The sequence below is a fragment of the Gossypium hirsutum genome, chromosome D02 (genome assembly GCF_007990345.1).
Source record: "Gossypium hirsutum isolate 1008001.06 chromosome D02, Gossypium_hirsutum_v2.1, whole genome shotgun sequence".
Classification (NCBI taxonomy): Eukaryota; Viridiplantae; Streptophyta; class Magnoliopsida; order Malvales; family Malvaceae; genus Gossypium; species Gossypium hirsutum.
In genome coordinates, this window is record NC_053438.1 from 3,025,416 (window position 1) to 3,041,203 (window position 15,788).

Consider the following 15,788-nt stretch of genomic DNA (forward strand, 5'->3'; position numbering starts at 1 on the left):
TATTTATTGTTATTTAAATAATTGGGTTATAATTAACTTCTTAAATATATATATATAATTTTTTGTTTAAAAAAACTATATAACTTCTTCTTCAAGAAGAAAAGAAAAAATTATTCAGAGAGTCAAATTATAACTACTAATAAAAGTAAAAAAAATAAAAAAAGAAATCATAATCCAAACTTAGAATAGTTAACCAAAAAAGGGAGATTAGTTAGATGAAAACTAAGAAGAAGCCAACTCATGTAAGTAGAAATTCCTTTTAGTAAATCATTAATCAATCAAAATCCTCATGGACCGTACGATACCAACTTTCAGGGTAAAAATCTCAACCCTTCATCATTCTGATCCAACGTCCACAAATTGCCTTCCCCGTCAATATTCCATCTTCCCAACTGCATCTTTTAGCCTCCTTTCGCGAATCTTTTTATTCTTTATTTTATTTCCCCTTTATTAACATTGTATAAAAATAAAATAAAAATACCCCAAGGGAAACACCCAAAAAATACTCCAAAAGACTGTAGTTTAATTGATATCTTTGAAACCCCAGATCTGATTTCTTATAAAAGGTTAGTTTCTATTTCACTTTCATGTCCATTTTCATTTTTTTTCTGTATTTTTTGTTTCATATTTTATGGTACAATATGAGGAATTTTGCTGTTGAAAATCCTTTTTGATTTACTTTTTGAGGAATGGGTATTAAAGGGTAAGGTCAAATTTCAATGGGATGTTTGTTTTTTTGTTTAGGATTTTCAAGGGTAGTACATTACGATGTTATGGATAGTTGAGAGATGTTTTATTTTCTTAAATTTATAATTTTTTTATACTATTTTGCTGCCAAAGTTGGATTTTTTTTTATGATAGAAAAAATAAAATAGAAATCTGATTGATAGGCAATGCTAGGTTGTTTAAAGAGGGGGATTTAAGTGCTATAAATTTAGGGTATCTTTTCTGAGGATTAGGTTGGATATATTTTTTTGTTGGGGGGTGTGTTCTTATGAGATATGCAGTATGCTGAGGCCAGTTTTGAACTTATGCTCAAGGCATTGCTTGAAGATTGGATAGAACTTTGAACTGCTGGATCTTTAAGAAGATAGCATTGGCCAGATTCTGTAGGTCAAAAAGGGTTTAGGGAAGGTTTTAAGGAATGGGATTTCAGTCGGTATTTGGGATATTTATTAGTTAATTACTTATGTTTCTTTATTTGCTAGAGGCTTAATGCATCTATTCTCTGAGTTAAATTTTTAGAATAGACAGGTTCGAATAGGTAGTAATACTAACTAGTACATTGATCTCAGAGTTCATGTTGGGTCCCTTGAACTAAAGTAAGATGCAGTTGCAATATCTGCTCTAGTATCTATAGTTTATTGGAATTTGATAAGATCGGTGTTCTTGCAGGCTTATAGGAGTCTGTTTATGGGCCGAATTGTCTAGATTATCTTGGATGTGCTACGTAGTGATGTCACTGTTTCCATATTAGATAGCGATGTTAGACAGGACATGGACTTCAAATTTATGGTTCATTCCATCTTTAGAATAATATCTATAGGAGGATAAGTAGTTTTACCTTTAATTCTGAACTGCTGTGGATTATGAAGTCGTCTTTTCTCACAGAGAAATCAGTGGACCTAAATAGAGATGGACAGCTAGAAACAAAGTTAAAATAGTTATTGTATTGAAAATTGAAAATCATGATGGGGAATGCTGGTTTTACATGGATTCTAGGTAGTATTTCCGGTGTTGCTATTTTTTACTTATACTCTAGATATATACCTGGCTTTGGGTGCAACTTTTTTGGTGATTTCTGTAAAATAGAAGAGACTGCCATTGAATAAGTTGAAAAGGGGTTGAAATTTAGTAGTAACTTTAAAATTGCATCAGATAAATGCAGGGAATCTAGAATATAGCTGGCATAAAAGAATTTACAAGTTCCTTAATGTGGGGTTCTGCGGAAGCTGATATATAAGATTTTACCTTATACTGAGAGTTGTTGAGAACACTTTTCTCTTAGGAAACTAAAGGCTTGAATATCAACTGCTTTGATTCTTTCTATTCTTCTTTTCCCTTTTTTCTTCCTATGCGGGTATGCCTGAGGGCCCTTGGTCATTTGGCCAACTATTAAAAGGGTTGCTTTACGTGCTCATCTCAATTGGTGTAGTTAGCTTCTGTATATATCTCATATTGATAAAAAAAAGCATCCTTCAGCTAAACATTGTTCTTCTTGTTTATGTGGTTGTCATTTTTATGTTTATCTGTAATCTTAGTTCTTTGTGGACTCTAATTGCAGGGTTTGTGACAGTTACTCAACATTTTTGCAAAAGGTGACTCAGTTGAACAATCATACATTTTTGGTATATTCAGTGTAAAATGGAAGATGGATTGTCAAGCTTTTGGGGTCCTGTCACATCCACTGACTGGTGTGAGAAAAACTATGTTTACTCATCTTACATTGCCGAGTTTTTCAACACAATATCCAATGTCCCAGGCATTCTTTTGGCACTCATCGGCCTTGTAAATGCCTTGAGACAACGTTTTGAGAAGAGATTTAGTGTCCTTCATATATCTAACATGATACTTGCCATTGGGAGCATGATATACCACTCCACATTACAGCATGTGTAAGTATTTTTTTTCACTTCATACACTTCCATTATATTCCCCCAAAAGCTTCTGATATTAGATGTAGGTCTCTCCAATAGAGATTCAGTTTTAGAAAATTGTTACTGTGTGTCTGATCGAAGATCATTTTATTTTTCTTGTTATGATGGTTTTGTTTTTGGAGTTAGTTATTTTACTTGCTGCAGTATGCTGACACCAAAGTTAACAAATACAACAGTAAGCAAGTTTTTCTGTTCCTACTCCCATTTTTGAAAATAAATATTCCTCTTTTTATTGCATCAAGTAGTCTGGGAATTCGGCAAAGAAATGTTGTGTATAGTTAATTTTGTTTTATGGTTTCTTTAGCACATATATCCAAGGATATGTATTGGACTGGAATAATGCCTAATCTTTTACCATTCCCACAGTTTCTAATGCTTGGATGTCGTTTTAGCTTGATATGTAGCTGAAGGTTTTGATAGGATGAATGGGTTATGTAGAAAATATATAATCTAATCAAGATGTTCTTTAATAACGTTAAGCCTTTTCGTTTGATATGAATTACATATTAAGTTGCAAATTAGAGGATCTATCTTAAAGGGGCACTGAATATGCAGATCCTGTAGACACATTTATATTTACGTTTGTGAGTTCATTGCACTCAGGGCTGATTGTTGCTGGGCAGCTAGACCAGTAAATATTCTGTTGGCATGACTTCATGTCAGCAAATAAATAATTTCTTTTACTCACGGTTTTGTTTATTTTTGTTACTTAAAGCTTTTACTCTTGATGGAAATTATGCACCTATGGAAAGTGAACTTGAGAAAACATTGCTCTTGTTATGTAGCTCTAAGAATTAAGAACTTTACAAAAGAATAGTTATCTATTTGCCAAGTTGATTTGAAATGTGAAAATCTCAACTTATTTCAGGCAACAGCAAGGTGATGAAACACCAATGGTGTGGGAAATGCTTCTGTACTTTTACATCCTCTATTCACCCGATTGGCATTATCGCAGTACAATGCCTACTTTCTTGTTCTTTTACGGAGCTTTGTATGCAGTGGTCCATGCTCTCTTCCGCTTTGGATTTGGCTTCAAGGTGCATTACATCATTCTCTGCCTTCTCTGCATCCCTCGTATGTACAAATACTACATCTACACTAAAGATGTCTCTGCAAAGCGACTTGCAAAGCTATATGTAGCAACCTTGCTTCTGGGGAGCATTTGTTGGCTATCTGACAGAGTCTTCTGCAAAGAGATATCTCATTGGCACTTCAACCCTCAGGGTCATGGTCTATGGCACATCCTCATGGGCTTCAACTCGTATTTCGCCAACACGTTCCTGATGTTCTGTCGTGCTCAGCAACGAGAATGGAATCCGAAAGTTGTCTACTTCTTGGGTGTTTTCCCTTATGTCAAGATTCAAAAACCAAAGAGCCAGTGAAAGCATTTGGTGCATATTCAGGTGAGGAATTCTCTCTTCGACCATGTTAAACTCCCTCAAAGTCTGATTTTGGAACTAGCTGTTGTTTTTGGAAGGTCACAGGCATAGGATTCACAATTCTTTTTCTGTTTTGTGTCTTTAAAAAGGGAAAAATTATATATATTTGATGTAAATGATAATTTAATGTTGATATTGTTGGTGGGGCTTTCCTTTTTTTTTTTTTTTTTGACTGTAACACTAGTCTTTTTGCTTAGCAATGGGGAATGAGAAGTCATTTGGTCCCACATTTTAACACCTTAACTTCTTTATCAAGCTTTCATCTCCTCCATCTCTTCAAATCAATGAATGGCTTTCATGGGAATGTCATGGATTTTTGGACACACTCATTTACATAAATTAGTTCAATGTTTTTGTGATAGAAACGGGGACAGTGTTTTAAGTACCTCGCCACCCTTGCCTAGCCGGTGATTACCAAGTCAAAGGCCATCACTTCGTCAAGACCGCTCTTCATGAGCGCACATATGCATAATATGTGGAATTTTTATGATCTATCTTGCCAAAAACAGGTGATGGATCCTTCTTTTCATGCTCACGTGTAGGACTTTGTTTGATAATCTCCATCCAATAGCCGTCCCTATTTAGAAGGATATTGTGTATCCGAAGTGGTCAACTAAGATGAAACCTGTATTGTACATGTATTAATATCTAAGGTTAAGAGAGGATCATTCTCTTACAAATACTCGTCCATAGTATTGAGGAACACTTGTGTCTTCTTCACTATAAGAATTTGGCACGTCTTCTGCCATGTGAAAAGTCACATTTTGCTCCCGTTCTAATTTGTCATCACCATAAAGAAATATTTTTCATTCCATTTTTAAATTCCACTATTGAATTTTTATCAGGTTTATTTTTTTTGGTGCATGATTTTTTATTTCAAGCAATTATATTAACTTTAATTAAATTTAAAATCAATTTAAATTGGACCATAAAGAAAAGCTTTTTCAAACACAAAAATCTAAGATGTTGTTCAAGAGATATTGGATTCTATATTATTATTTTTATCATGATTGCCTTATGAACATTAATTTTAATTAAAAAATATAATTTTTTTAAAAATAAGTAATTTATTTTGATATCATATTCTATTATTCTAATATTAATAACCACTTTTTATTATTACATTACAAATTGAGGGGAGGATAGGACTTCAACCTACACTATAAATAATATAAAGCAAAATGTTGTTATTATTTGATGCATACTATTTTTAACTCCACAAACCCTAATCAAATTGGAATTCAAAAACCTAAACCCTAATCTAGTATTGGTGTAAAACAAACACCACGAACCCTAATCGAATTGGAATTTAAAAAGACTAAACCCTAATCAAATATTATTCTAAAACAAAAGCCCAAGATTTTTTGGGCTAAAATCTTCTAAACAAATCGTAATTCAAAGAAAAGCCCTAATCTTTAGTTTGTTCACTTTGCTCTTCCTCATCTTCTAGGCTTCTAGCTGCTGACTGTCATTGCCGACTGAACTCCCCCGCCGTCATATTGAAGTGCCGCCGAGTCCATGTAAAATAGACCAATGGCCACGGGAACGCCAAAGAAATCTGGGCCTCCTAAAATAGTTACTCTGAATAACGCATTGAAACTGGTAAATATCTCTTTCGCTTTTAATTCTAATGGTATTGATGAATTTTTCATGGTTTTCGATAAACATGATGATCTGGGTTTCTTGTTTTGACTATGTTAAAGTCGTATTCATCATTGAATTAATTAATTATCTGGGTTTGAACAGTTGCGATTGTCTGGTATTCGGAAAGAAAAAAGAATGCTTTGTTACTGATATATGATATGAAGATGGCGAGATTTGGTAATATACTTAGATGTTTGAAGAAGACCTTGGAGTCTTTAGGATCCTATACTGGTTTACATTGCTTCAATCTATTTAGTGGTTGATTGGGTTTCTCCATTGGTCACTAGATGGAATAATTTGCTGTGTTTATTGGGGAATTTGTGATTATGATAATAGTTTCTACTTGTAGACATTAACTGATTGAAAAAGAAAAAGAAAAAGCTTTGGATCATAATAGAATCATGCGTATTGGCCAACAAAAGAAAAAGAAGATTTAGCATGTTTTTGTGGGATTGAATTGGATCACTATTATAGTTCATTATCATGATTATCCATCTTAAGATTATTCCATATATTTGCATAGACACACATACAAAAAACACTTTATGTACTGCACTTCACTAAGTGAGCATCTTTTTTGTACCTTATTGTGTCTCATGGAATATAGGAGTTCTAGTGCCCTTGGCTGTTCCAGTTACGGTTCTTTTTTGTGACCATCATCCAGTTTATTAGTTTAATATTGACTCAAGTGATATGCAGGCCGAACAATGGATAAATAAAATGAATGGATCTGCAGAATATGAAGTAGTGGAAGCAGAACCAGAAGCTCGGCCAGAAAGGTCAGTGGGACTGTATTGTATCATAGTCGTGTCATGTATTCATGCACCGTTCTGATGGGTTTTTAACAGGCTTGGACTCGGAGCAAAAGTTCCACGTCAATCAAAAGTTGGACTCTCTAACGACCCAGTTGAGAGAAAACTATCTGCTAAGTTGGGTGTTGGAAAAAGAAAAGTTTTAAAAAACCAGGATTCTACCATCCCTTCTAGTAAAGACAGGGTCGATGAAGATGATGGTGATGAGGATTTAGATAGTAGAAGTAGTGCATTTTCTAAGAAGAGAGCAGTTCCTCTGACTTCCCAATTACAGGTAAAGAAAAAACCGAAATAACTTGTAGCTTTGAAATCCTTGAATGTAGCAAAATTCCATGTACTTCCTAGTTGGATTTAATGACTTGTAAACACTTTCCATAATGGAAATATGCAAGAAAAATTGAAGTTTTTGTTCTATAGATCACTGTATTAGAAAAAAAATATATATAAAAAGTTCTTATATGTTGAGAAGTTGCATTTATCATTTACATGTCATCCCTTATGGAATAAGAATTGGATTAATATCATTTCATTAAGACAATAAAACTATGAATAATGGATATGTCTTTGGGCATGGTGGAAAATGCTGCATCTCTTGAGGGCCTCTCCATTAGAGAAGGGTATTTGGTGAAATTTGACTTGGATCCTCTTTAAGTAATTCAGTGGCGTCCTTTGTCGGTTTCAGATGAATGGTTCTGTTTAAAAAACGTTTCAGATGTCACTTTCTTTCCATTAATGACTTGAATTTCTTTGTTCTAGTTGCTGACAATGTGTAGATAATGACACAACGACCGACTATGGTGGTTGGGATAGTTTCTAGTAAATGATTGGCCTGCACTTCTCTGATAGGTGACCGTGTTTGCCCACTTAAAGTTAAGTTTGGTTGACATTTGCAAGCTTTTTAGTTGTCAACGTAGACATGATGGCATGATGATGATTTAGGTACGTACCAAAATATAGACTTATTTAGGTAATAAAAGGATAAAAAAGTTTACAAATAGCTTAGGGTTTTCTTGATATATATATATAGAGTTAATTGCATTCCTTAAATTTCAAAACATTCTAATCACATCTTCATATCATTAAGTCCTTATGTTATTAAAATTGTTAATTAAATTATTAAATGATACATCAAATCTCTTATAATTTAAAATGAAAGTTTTAAAGAAAAGTAGTACATAATGTAAAGACCTTACTGATATAACATCAATGATTGAGGAATGTAATTAAAATGTTTTAAAGTTTGAGGACCAATTTAGAATGAAGGTTATAGTTTGGGGATGTATGGTGAAATTAACTCATGTATGTATTCTTTCAAGATGTTCAGTGTTATTATTATTTTCAACAATCGTAGCTTCTACATGCATACATACATATCAGGTGTATGAAATCTATCATAGTAGTCAATCACTCCACTTCAAAGCACTCACAGGTCTAAATGCCCCATGCACACAGATATAAGGAAGAACACTAGTTAACCAAACCCAAGAATAAATGAAATCAGAGTTAAGAACACACCATCCACACACAAACAAATACACACCAAAATCTACAAACTCTACCCGGTAATAAAGAAAAGTTTATCATCACTTGCACTAGGAGAAATGACACCATGGTATAGTGTAGTTATTGATTAAACTAAACCAAGGCCTCTGAAATCAAGTGTTTGCATTGCAATGGATCTCTGCACATGAAATAGGAAGCTTCAAACTCACTTGTAAGAACTCCATGTTGATTGGTTATTTGATGCGGGTAAGATTTCTACCATTTTGACATGATTTGAATGGAAAAGGTTACAAAGAAGCATAAAACATTTCAAGGAGAGTTAAATTAAGCCATTCTTGCTAGGTTGAGACCTCGATTAGCTTGCTTTTTCCAATTCTGACTCATTGAGAGGTGCATTATTGGTATGAAGTATGAACAAAATCGAGTCAGTCACCTCTTACAAGTTGATATCACTCTTGTAGTCCTTCAGCATGATATTCACATTCCAGACTTACATTTAAGTAGCTTGTTATAGTGTCTTCAACAAAGTCTTCGAATATGGCTTCGCTAATTTCACCGCCAATACAATCAGTGTCAAGTCGAAGATCCATCCATGTTCCAGCCTTAGCCATGTCTTTTCTAACTATCTGGTCCAGAGAACGAGGCAATGGCATTGGGAGCATGTGCCAATAAACCCCTTGCCAGACCTCTTCAATGGTCTTTTTCAAGTTTGGGATAGGACGGATGTTGGTTTTAACAAACGATACGCCAGGGGAACCCAAATAGTACCCACAAACCTCCACCAGAACTTCATTAATGCAATCAAAGAGGAGGTTTTTGTCATGACAAAGTTGGTTGGGCAAGTATTCTACCTCATCAAGCAACAAAGGGTCAAGAAGCATGTCCGAAGAAAGTGACCTGATGTAGAATTCATCCCATTCGAAACTTGAGGCTTCTACCACTGCCTTTACGTACTCATATATTGATTCCTTATCATCCATACAAGTTTTAAAACGATTACTGCAATTTGTGGCTAAAGAGCCACCATGTTCTTCGAATCGAATTCTTAGTGGTTGCATGGATGTTTCACCTGAAGATTGGTGAAAAAATCCGCATCATCCAAAATGTGGCACAAGAAGGTTAAAAACAAATGTAGAATATGAAATAAAACAGAAGGCTTTACTCATATGTCTTACCAGAAATACATCTGATGCTAGCAGGGCTGATAACATCCTCGGCAAATATTGGCTCGAGAACAGAAACGGGACTCGGTCGCTCCTCTAGACCTTCAACCTTTTTGGTTAATGATGAGTTTGATGGAGAAGCTAATGGAGAAAACAGTTGTTGGTCCTCTTCGGTTAAATCCTGGAGATAGAAGAAAAGAAAATCGGTAGGATGAGAGTGATGAGACATAACACATGCGATGCATACAACAAATTGAACACCAGCAAGGTAATCGGAAGAGCAAATATTTTCCTTATGGAGTTTTAACTCTGCCTTCAACATAATAATAGAAAACCATGATGATATCAAATGGGCGATATATTTTCCATATTCCCGATGGAAGATCGGATATTAATCGAAGGGCGTAAGCAGCATGTGTTCATCATTACAATCTACTTCATAATTACAATACTTAGCAAATGGCATTACACTTACCTGTTTCAAGCATTCCGGATATTGCTTTTCATCATAAACTTCTGACATATCGACATTTTTGTCATCTCTAGTAATTGAATAGTCATTTGTCTCAGAGGAAGCATCCAAGAGCTCGGTTTCTTCTTCAACCGTAATTTCAGTTTCCTCAACAACAATGACTTCACCTGCATAAACTTTTATCAAGGTTAAATATTAATAAACCTCGATATTCATGATTGCCATCAAAAATTAAATAACTATAAAATAATACCTTCGCAACCCATTTCATCTTTAGTAGAAGAAGAATGACTTTGATCCTCTTTATCATCATTCACACAAGCGTCGAGTTTGTTTAAAATTGCATTATCACCTCGGACTTCATCACCGTTTTTATTATCAGAAACGCCAGGCCGGCTCTCTGGTTCCTCTGCGGATTGACTTAGTTTACTCACATTGTTTTGTAACTTCTGGAGCTTGTCCGGGCTGGCGAATCTTGACTGTGCAGCTATAGAACTAGGCTCTGGGTTCCTCGCAGGGCTGCCGATGGGTGATGAGTTATAATCTGGGAGAGAGAGAATCCTCCCTAAGGTTTTCGGAACCTGTCTGCCTGAAAGATCCATAATGTCATCCCCATTGGTTAGCATCTCAGAGAGATGTTTCTTTGCCTCGATATAGATGTTTGAATGCCTGGAAAAATGAGTAGTCTCATATTCTGTACTCGATTCAGGGCCCTTTAGCTTGCTTGTCTTTTCTCCTTTCTTGACACTACTGGAAGGTTTCGCAATTCTTTCAATAAAGAAATGGTCTTTAGTAGGAGAATTCATCCCAATATATTCCTTTAATCCTCCATTGTCACTCGAACTTTGCCGCTCACCGGAAAGTCTTTTCGGTATTTCTTTTGCAGGGATTCTATGATGCTCTCTTCCCATAGCGTGTCTAAACTTTCTTTTAATTTCAGACAGGAAAAAGTGGGAACCAACTTTCTCATTTGTTTCACGACGTCTGATGATGTTCTTAGATTCGGGTGACGAACCAATGCTACTTCCAGTTTCAGCAGTTTGTGAGCATGTCGGTCCAGGCTTCAAAACTACAATTTTAGTTGAAGCTTCGGAAACCTTCTGTTCATCTGATAAGTCTCTTTCCAGAGACTTGGACTTTCTTCTAAAGAAATTACGCTGTTTTCTATTAACAGTCTCATTCAGTTGTCTTAAACCAACAGGCTCTTGCTCTGAAAAGTTGGATCTGGAAAAGGGCTTAGACTCCTCATCTCGAGCATTTGGCGAGTTCTTAGAATTTTTGACCAATGATGAGTTTGGATCTCGTAGAAGTTTCAAAAACAGTTCCTCATTTAAACTCAAAATTTGAAGTGCATGCATAGCTTCTTTTGAGGCTTGGAGTTCCCCACCTTCAGTAAGTTGGTTCCTATTAATAAGCTTTTGGCTCACTAAGAACTTGATAGCCTCGCTCATTTCTTCGAAACGGGAACTCTTCATGTTTGGCTGCATGTGACCTTCAACAGGCTGGTCACGATTCACACAATCGATTCTTTTTTGACCCATTTCCTGACAGAGCTCTTCTACAAGATTCTCTATGTCAAGATTGCTTGTAGTTTGTTGCTCAGATTTATGATAACAAGATATTTCTGATACCAAGGTCTTAGCAGCATCAACATCAAGACTGCCACCGGAACTTTTCTTCCGAGTTTTGTTTCTTCTTTTCTGGTTCTTCCTTTCATTGTCTCCTTCACCCGAATCAAACTGTTTTGCATCAAGTTCAGTATTGTTTACCTCTTCCTTTGTAGCATGCTCTCTTGACATTTCTTCTTCGAGAAGTTTCTTTACGCTTGGCTTACATGTATCCATTGCCATTGCCTTATCTTCACCCGAACTAGTTGACATGTTAATTTTATTTCCCGAATTTCCCATACCTGCAAAATCAAAAAGAAAACTAAGAATCTATGCTGATCTTGTTCTTCTATGAACATTCCTGTGTAGGGCACATACTACCGATTTTATATTTAATGATACAAACAAGCTAAATAATCTTTTAACAATATAAGGGCAATCCAAAAGGCCATTTATAAATCACTTACCGACTACATTTCTGTTCCCGCGCCTTCTATCTGAAAGCAGTCTCTGAGTTGATCGACCATGGCGGAAATCGAACATAGTAATCAAGCCCCACATACAACCCATTTGATCCCTTTCGTATCGAACAGGGCGTCTATTCGATCTTTTCGCCATGATAAATACAGTCTTTATTTGAGACAAGAATGCTTTTGTAATCAAAAAAATTTTGCTGACAGGCGATTTCGAATCTGATAAACAGATGGAATCAACAATTAAAAGGACATAATAAAGAAACATAAGCAAAACTGTCAAGACAGACAAAACATAAATAAAAAACTAGCTCTGTAAATCAATGTTTCAGACAAGAAACCAAAGATAAATGTATTAAATAACCATATGACTATCACTGCAATAAGATCAGCCCAAATAGCATATGAACTCATGAGAGACTCGTGACATTGATATGCAAAACCAGACATAAACAGATCAGGTTTTAAAGACATCAGTTCTGAACTTTTCTTAAACATTGCTAACCCTTTCCTTCTAACCTCTTCTTTTACACAAATATGGCTCTAATTTCCCTCATGCAGCACCTAAATCATAGTCCAATAATGTCACAAAAACTGTAAAATCAGAAAGCTGTTGGATGAAGAAATGAATGTACTTGAAGTAAAGAGTTGTTTAAAACCCAAAACCAGAAAGAACTAGGAGAGAATAACAGTCACAAAAATGTAGCTAATATGTTACCATAAAAGAGTAATATATATAACAATATTCCAATTTCAACAACTCAAGTTTCCCTAAGCAGTGTAAGCCACAAGCTTCAAAGGCAAAAACTTTCTTTGGATGCCAAGGTATCATTAAACTACCTGTCTTTTTGCCTTGACCAATGCCTCAAATTCCTCACTAAGGGACTCAAAGAGAATTGTGAAAATTCTCTCTTTTTTTTAGCCCTTTTTTCTTGGATATTCACTTCAATGGAAAGATCAATTGAAACTGAAGATTACAGATTGAGAATCCCTTTATCTCTAAACACTTGAAAATCAACAAAAAGACATGCAAAATCATCAACTTGGGGAAGTGATCAAAGCCTTGAACGTAGTAAACTACTTGAAGACTGTGCCTTTGCATGGGCTAAAGTTGAATTCCCCTCCCAAAAAAAAAAAGCCAGAATTATACCATATTTGTACAATTGACATAGTTGAAGTACTTAAAAGAAAAACTGGGTAGCTTCTTTTTTTGTCATTTTCAATGCCTTGAATGCCATAATCTCAAAAGTACTTGAAACAACCAAATTTTCATTTCTTCCATTGATAGCAACCAAGCACAAAGCTTTCTATGAACACCCAAATTAGTTTTTTCTTCAAAATTCTGATAAAAAAAAGGATCAAAATCAGATTTTTTTTTCTGAAATTCCCACTTCAGCCTCAAAAGCTAGCCCCTTGCACTAAGCTCCCATAAATTAAAAAACAGAGAAAAAACTCAGAAAAAACTGAAATATAGAGAGAAAATAGGAAGAAATTGTGGGTGGTGATGGTGGTGGCATATTTTGACAACCAAAAGAAAAAAGAAAAAAAATGAAGAAAACAATGCTTTTATCTGGCACCGACCCTTGATTTTTTATCAAGAAAACATGAAATGGGCAGGCATTATGGACTGGGAAAATAAAGTGAAAACAAAGAAAAAGAGCAAAGAGGCTTAAAAGAAATGAAAATTGAAAAAAAATGAAAAAGAAAGAAAGAAAGTGGAAGTGGGAGAGAAAAAAAAAAGGAAGAGAGTTACAAATACTGTTGGCCAAAGACAAAGGAAGTCGTCAATAGTTGGGAAGAGGAGACGTGACAGTTGGGGTTTTTTTGTTTTATGGAATTGGACCCACTTTTAAAGCAAATTTAGAGAAATTTAAAAAAAAGTTTAATTTTGCTTACCATATATAGATAAGTAGATAAGAATAATTTAATATAGAATTAAATTTATTTTATTTTAGTAACACTATATATATTAGTTGTATAAATTATTAAATAAAATAAAAAATAACGGAGAATGTATAAATAAAGACTAATAATTTTATTTAAATATAATTAAATAAAAATTAATGACGAGATCTTAAGACCCAAAAACTTAAATCCATTATCCTAATTTTGAGAGTTATTAATATTTATTTATAAGAATTAATATTATTAGTATTTATTTACAAGTCCTCTGTATTTTTTGTTTAATTTAATGATTAGGTGACATGTTATTATTCATTGATAGTGCATGAGACTTATGTATAGACGATAGGGGTGAACAAAACTCGATTCGACTCGAAAAAATAGAAAAAATTAAAATTCAAGTTAATCAAATTAAATTATTCAGTTTTTATAATCAACTTGAATAATTAATTCGGTTTTTCGAGTTCAAGTCAAGTTGAATTTTACAAATCGAATAACTCGAATAATAGATTGGTGTAAATACTTGTTTGGTCCTGCCAATTTCAAAATTGAGCAAACTGATCCCTTTCAAAAAAAAAGTAAAAAAAAATCAAAAAATTAAAAAATTTTCAAATTTTGAAAATTTTGAAAATATTTATAAAAAAAATTTACAAATTTTCATACATATATTTAAAAATATAAAAATTAAAAATTCTAAAGGATATATAATAAAAATTTAAAATTTCCAAAATACTTAAAGAAGTAAAATAACAATTCAAATTTATCATATTAAAGTATTGTATTTTTTATCTTATTTTGCTTTGAAAGAGTTCTCAAATATATATATATATATGGATTCAAATTTATGTGCTCAAACATGACATTAGCTATATTGTAACAAGATTTTAACTTAACATGTTTAACTTTTTTTTTTAATTTAACTAGAACAATTTTACTCGATTCGATTTGGAAAAAAAATTAAATCGAGTTAGGATTATAAAATACGATCACTTAATCCAACTAGAAAAATTTTCACATAATCCAATCGAACGCTCACTCCTAACAGATGGTGGATAAAATATTGTTCTAATTTAAAATAATCTAATTATATTCATACTTAAATTTAATTAACATAATAAGCATATTTTAAAACTTAAATTTAGTGTTGAATCTTTAACACTTAATTTTTTAATTACAATGTACTTATTTGAATTAAAAATTAAAATTTAATTAATAACATTATTAATAAATTTTCATTAAATTTAAATATGTGATATGTTAATATTCAAAATTTTGATTTAAAATTTAATTCACAACACATATTTAAATTTAACAGAAGTTAATTTTTAATATTATCTATTAGAGTTTAAATTTTTTAACTAAATTGGTTGAATTCAAAAGCTCAAGTTTTAAAACTGTAACAAGTTAATGGATTGAAGGCATAATTAAATTAATAAACTTAATGAATATTATTTTTTAGTATTATTTAGATTAATTTATGGTTGTTTTTATGTACAATATTTTGATATATTTGATACTGGAGTACAAGCATGGTAGAGTCATGTGGTTTCGAGGGGTTGAAGTTGATTTTAAAAATATATAAACTATTTTGAATTGAAAATAATTAAAGAATGTCATAGAATGTGTATTTTTTAAATTAACAAGTTAATATTTTCATGATTTTTTTATTATTAGTGCTTTTTTTTGTGAAATTGTTGAAGAAAAAATGTAATTGAAGTGAAATAAAAAAGTTAATAGAGTTTTCATCAAATTAAAAGCTTTTGATTTATACTAATGTTCTATTCTTTCTTAGTTAATTTCCCTAGATTTTGTGATTAATACCTATGCCTATTAACCCTAAAAATCATCAAAATCATTTATTTTATCATTTCTTGATATTCAACAATTATTTTTATGTGTCTATAATAATATTAAATCTATTTTATATTTATATAGATTTTAAATATTAATAAACGGTAATAAAGGATTATTTGTTAGTTAATGCAATGGATTTGGGTTATTGAGTGTCTAAGTTAAAATCTCTCTACATACAAATGCAATGTTACTACTCAAAAGGAGGGCGTTTCCTTTATATAGGCTAAAGTTTTTTATCCTACAACTAGGATTAATTACCATG

At 33.0% G+C, this 15,788-nt stretch overlaps 3 protein-coding genes across 7 annotated transcripts; 2 read left to right on the forward strand and 1 right to left on the reverse strand.

Annotated features, from left to right (window-relative positions):
* The first annotated feature begins 295 nt into the window (after positions 1-295).
* LOC107934483 (alkaline ceramidase) lies at positions 296-4,323 on the forward strand. Of its 2 annotated transcripts, none has more exons than XM_016866924.2 (3): positions 296-566; positions 2,285-2,615; positions 3,526-4,323. In XM_016866924.2, exons 2-3 carry the CDS (start codon positions 2,365-2,367, stop codon positions 4,037-4,039), a joined length of 765 nt encoding a protein of 254 aa, XP_016722413.2. In that variant the 5' UTR covers positions 296-566; positions 2,285-2,364; the 3' UTR covers positions 4,040-4,323. The 2 variants fall into 2 exon arrangements, with proteins under 2 accessions (XP_016722413.2, XP_016722414.2); XM_016866925.2 differs by lacking the exon at positions 296-566 and adding an exon at positions 570-703.
* A 962-nt stretch (positions 4,324-5,285) lies between these two features.
* Positions 5,286-7,011, forward strand: LOC107934482 (uncharacterized). Its single transcript, XM_016866923.2, has 3 exons — positions 5,286-5,698; positions 6,440-6,519; positions 6,589-7,011. Exons 1-3 carry the CDS (start codon positions 5,630-5,632, stop codon positions 6,845-6,847), a joined length of 408 nt encoding a protein of 135 aa, XP_016722412.1. The 5' UTR covers positions 5,286-5,629; the 3' UTR covers positions 6,848-7,011.
* Positions 7,012-8,023: 1,012 nt separating this feature from the next.
* LOC107934464 (uncharacterized) lies at positions 8,024-13,583 on the reverse strand. Of its 4 annotated transcripts, none has more exons than XM_016866894.2 (6): positions 12,611-13,583; positions 11,765-11,989; positions 9,944-11,599; positions 9,694-9,857; positions 9,231-9,399; positions 8,024-9,124 (listed from the first exon to the last, which is right to left on the reverse strand). In XM_016866894.2, exons 2-6 carry the CDS (start codon positions 11,913-11,915, stop codon positions 8,505-8,507), a joined length of 2,760 nt encoding a protein of 919 aa, XP_016722383.1. In that variant the 5' UTR covers positions 11,916-11,989; positions 12,611-13,583; the 3' UTR covers positions 8,024-8,504. The 4 variants fall into 4 exon arrangements, with proteins under 4 accessions (XP_016722383.1, XP_016722382.1, XP_040943969.1 ...); XM_016866893.2 differs by having other exon boundaries at positions 9,694-9,866; positions 12,611-13,554; XM_041088035.1 differs by lacking the exon at positions 12,611-13,583 and adding an exon at positions 12,406-12,492 and having other exon boundaries at positions 9,694-9,866.
* Between the last annotated feature and the right edge of the window lie 2,205 nt (positions 13,584-15,788).

Excerpts from the sequence above, each read along its gene's own strand:
- LOC107934482 (XM_016866923.2), top strand. The coding sequence starts at position 5,630 with ATGGCCACGGGAACGCCAAAGAAATCTGGGCCTCCTAAAATAGTTACT. Across the intron at positions 5,699-6,439 it reads TGAATAACGCATTGAAACTG|GCCGAACAATGGATAAATAA; the intron begins GTAAATATCTCT and ends AGTGATATGCAG. Across the intron at positions 6,520-6,588 it reads CCAGAAGCTCGGCCAGAAAG|GCTTGGACTCGGAGCAAAAG; the intron begins GTCAGTGGGACT and ends GGTTTTTAACAG.
- LOC107934464 (XM_016866893.2), bottom strand. The coding sequence starts at position 11,915 with ATGGCGAAAAGATCGAATAGACGCCCTGTTCGATACGAAAGGGATCAA. Across the intron at positions 11,600-11,764 it reads CGGGAACAGAAATGTAGTCG|GTATGGGAAATTCGGGAAAT; the intron begins GTAAGTGATTTA and ends TTGATTTTGCAG. Across the intron at positions 9,400-9,693 it reads ATCCGGAATGCTTGAAACAG|GATTTAACCGAAGAGGACCA; the intron begins GTAAGTGTAATG and ends TTCTATCTCCAG.
- LOC107934483 (XM_016866924.2), top strand. The coding sequence starts at position 2,365 with ATGGAAGATGGATTGTCAAGCTTTTGGGGTCCTGTCACATCCACTGAC. Across the intron at positions 2,616-3,525 it reads CACTCCACATTACAGCATGT|GCAACAGCAAGGTGATGAAA; the intron begins GTAAGTATTTTT and ends AACTTATTTCAG.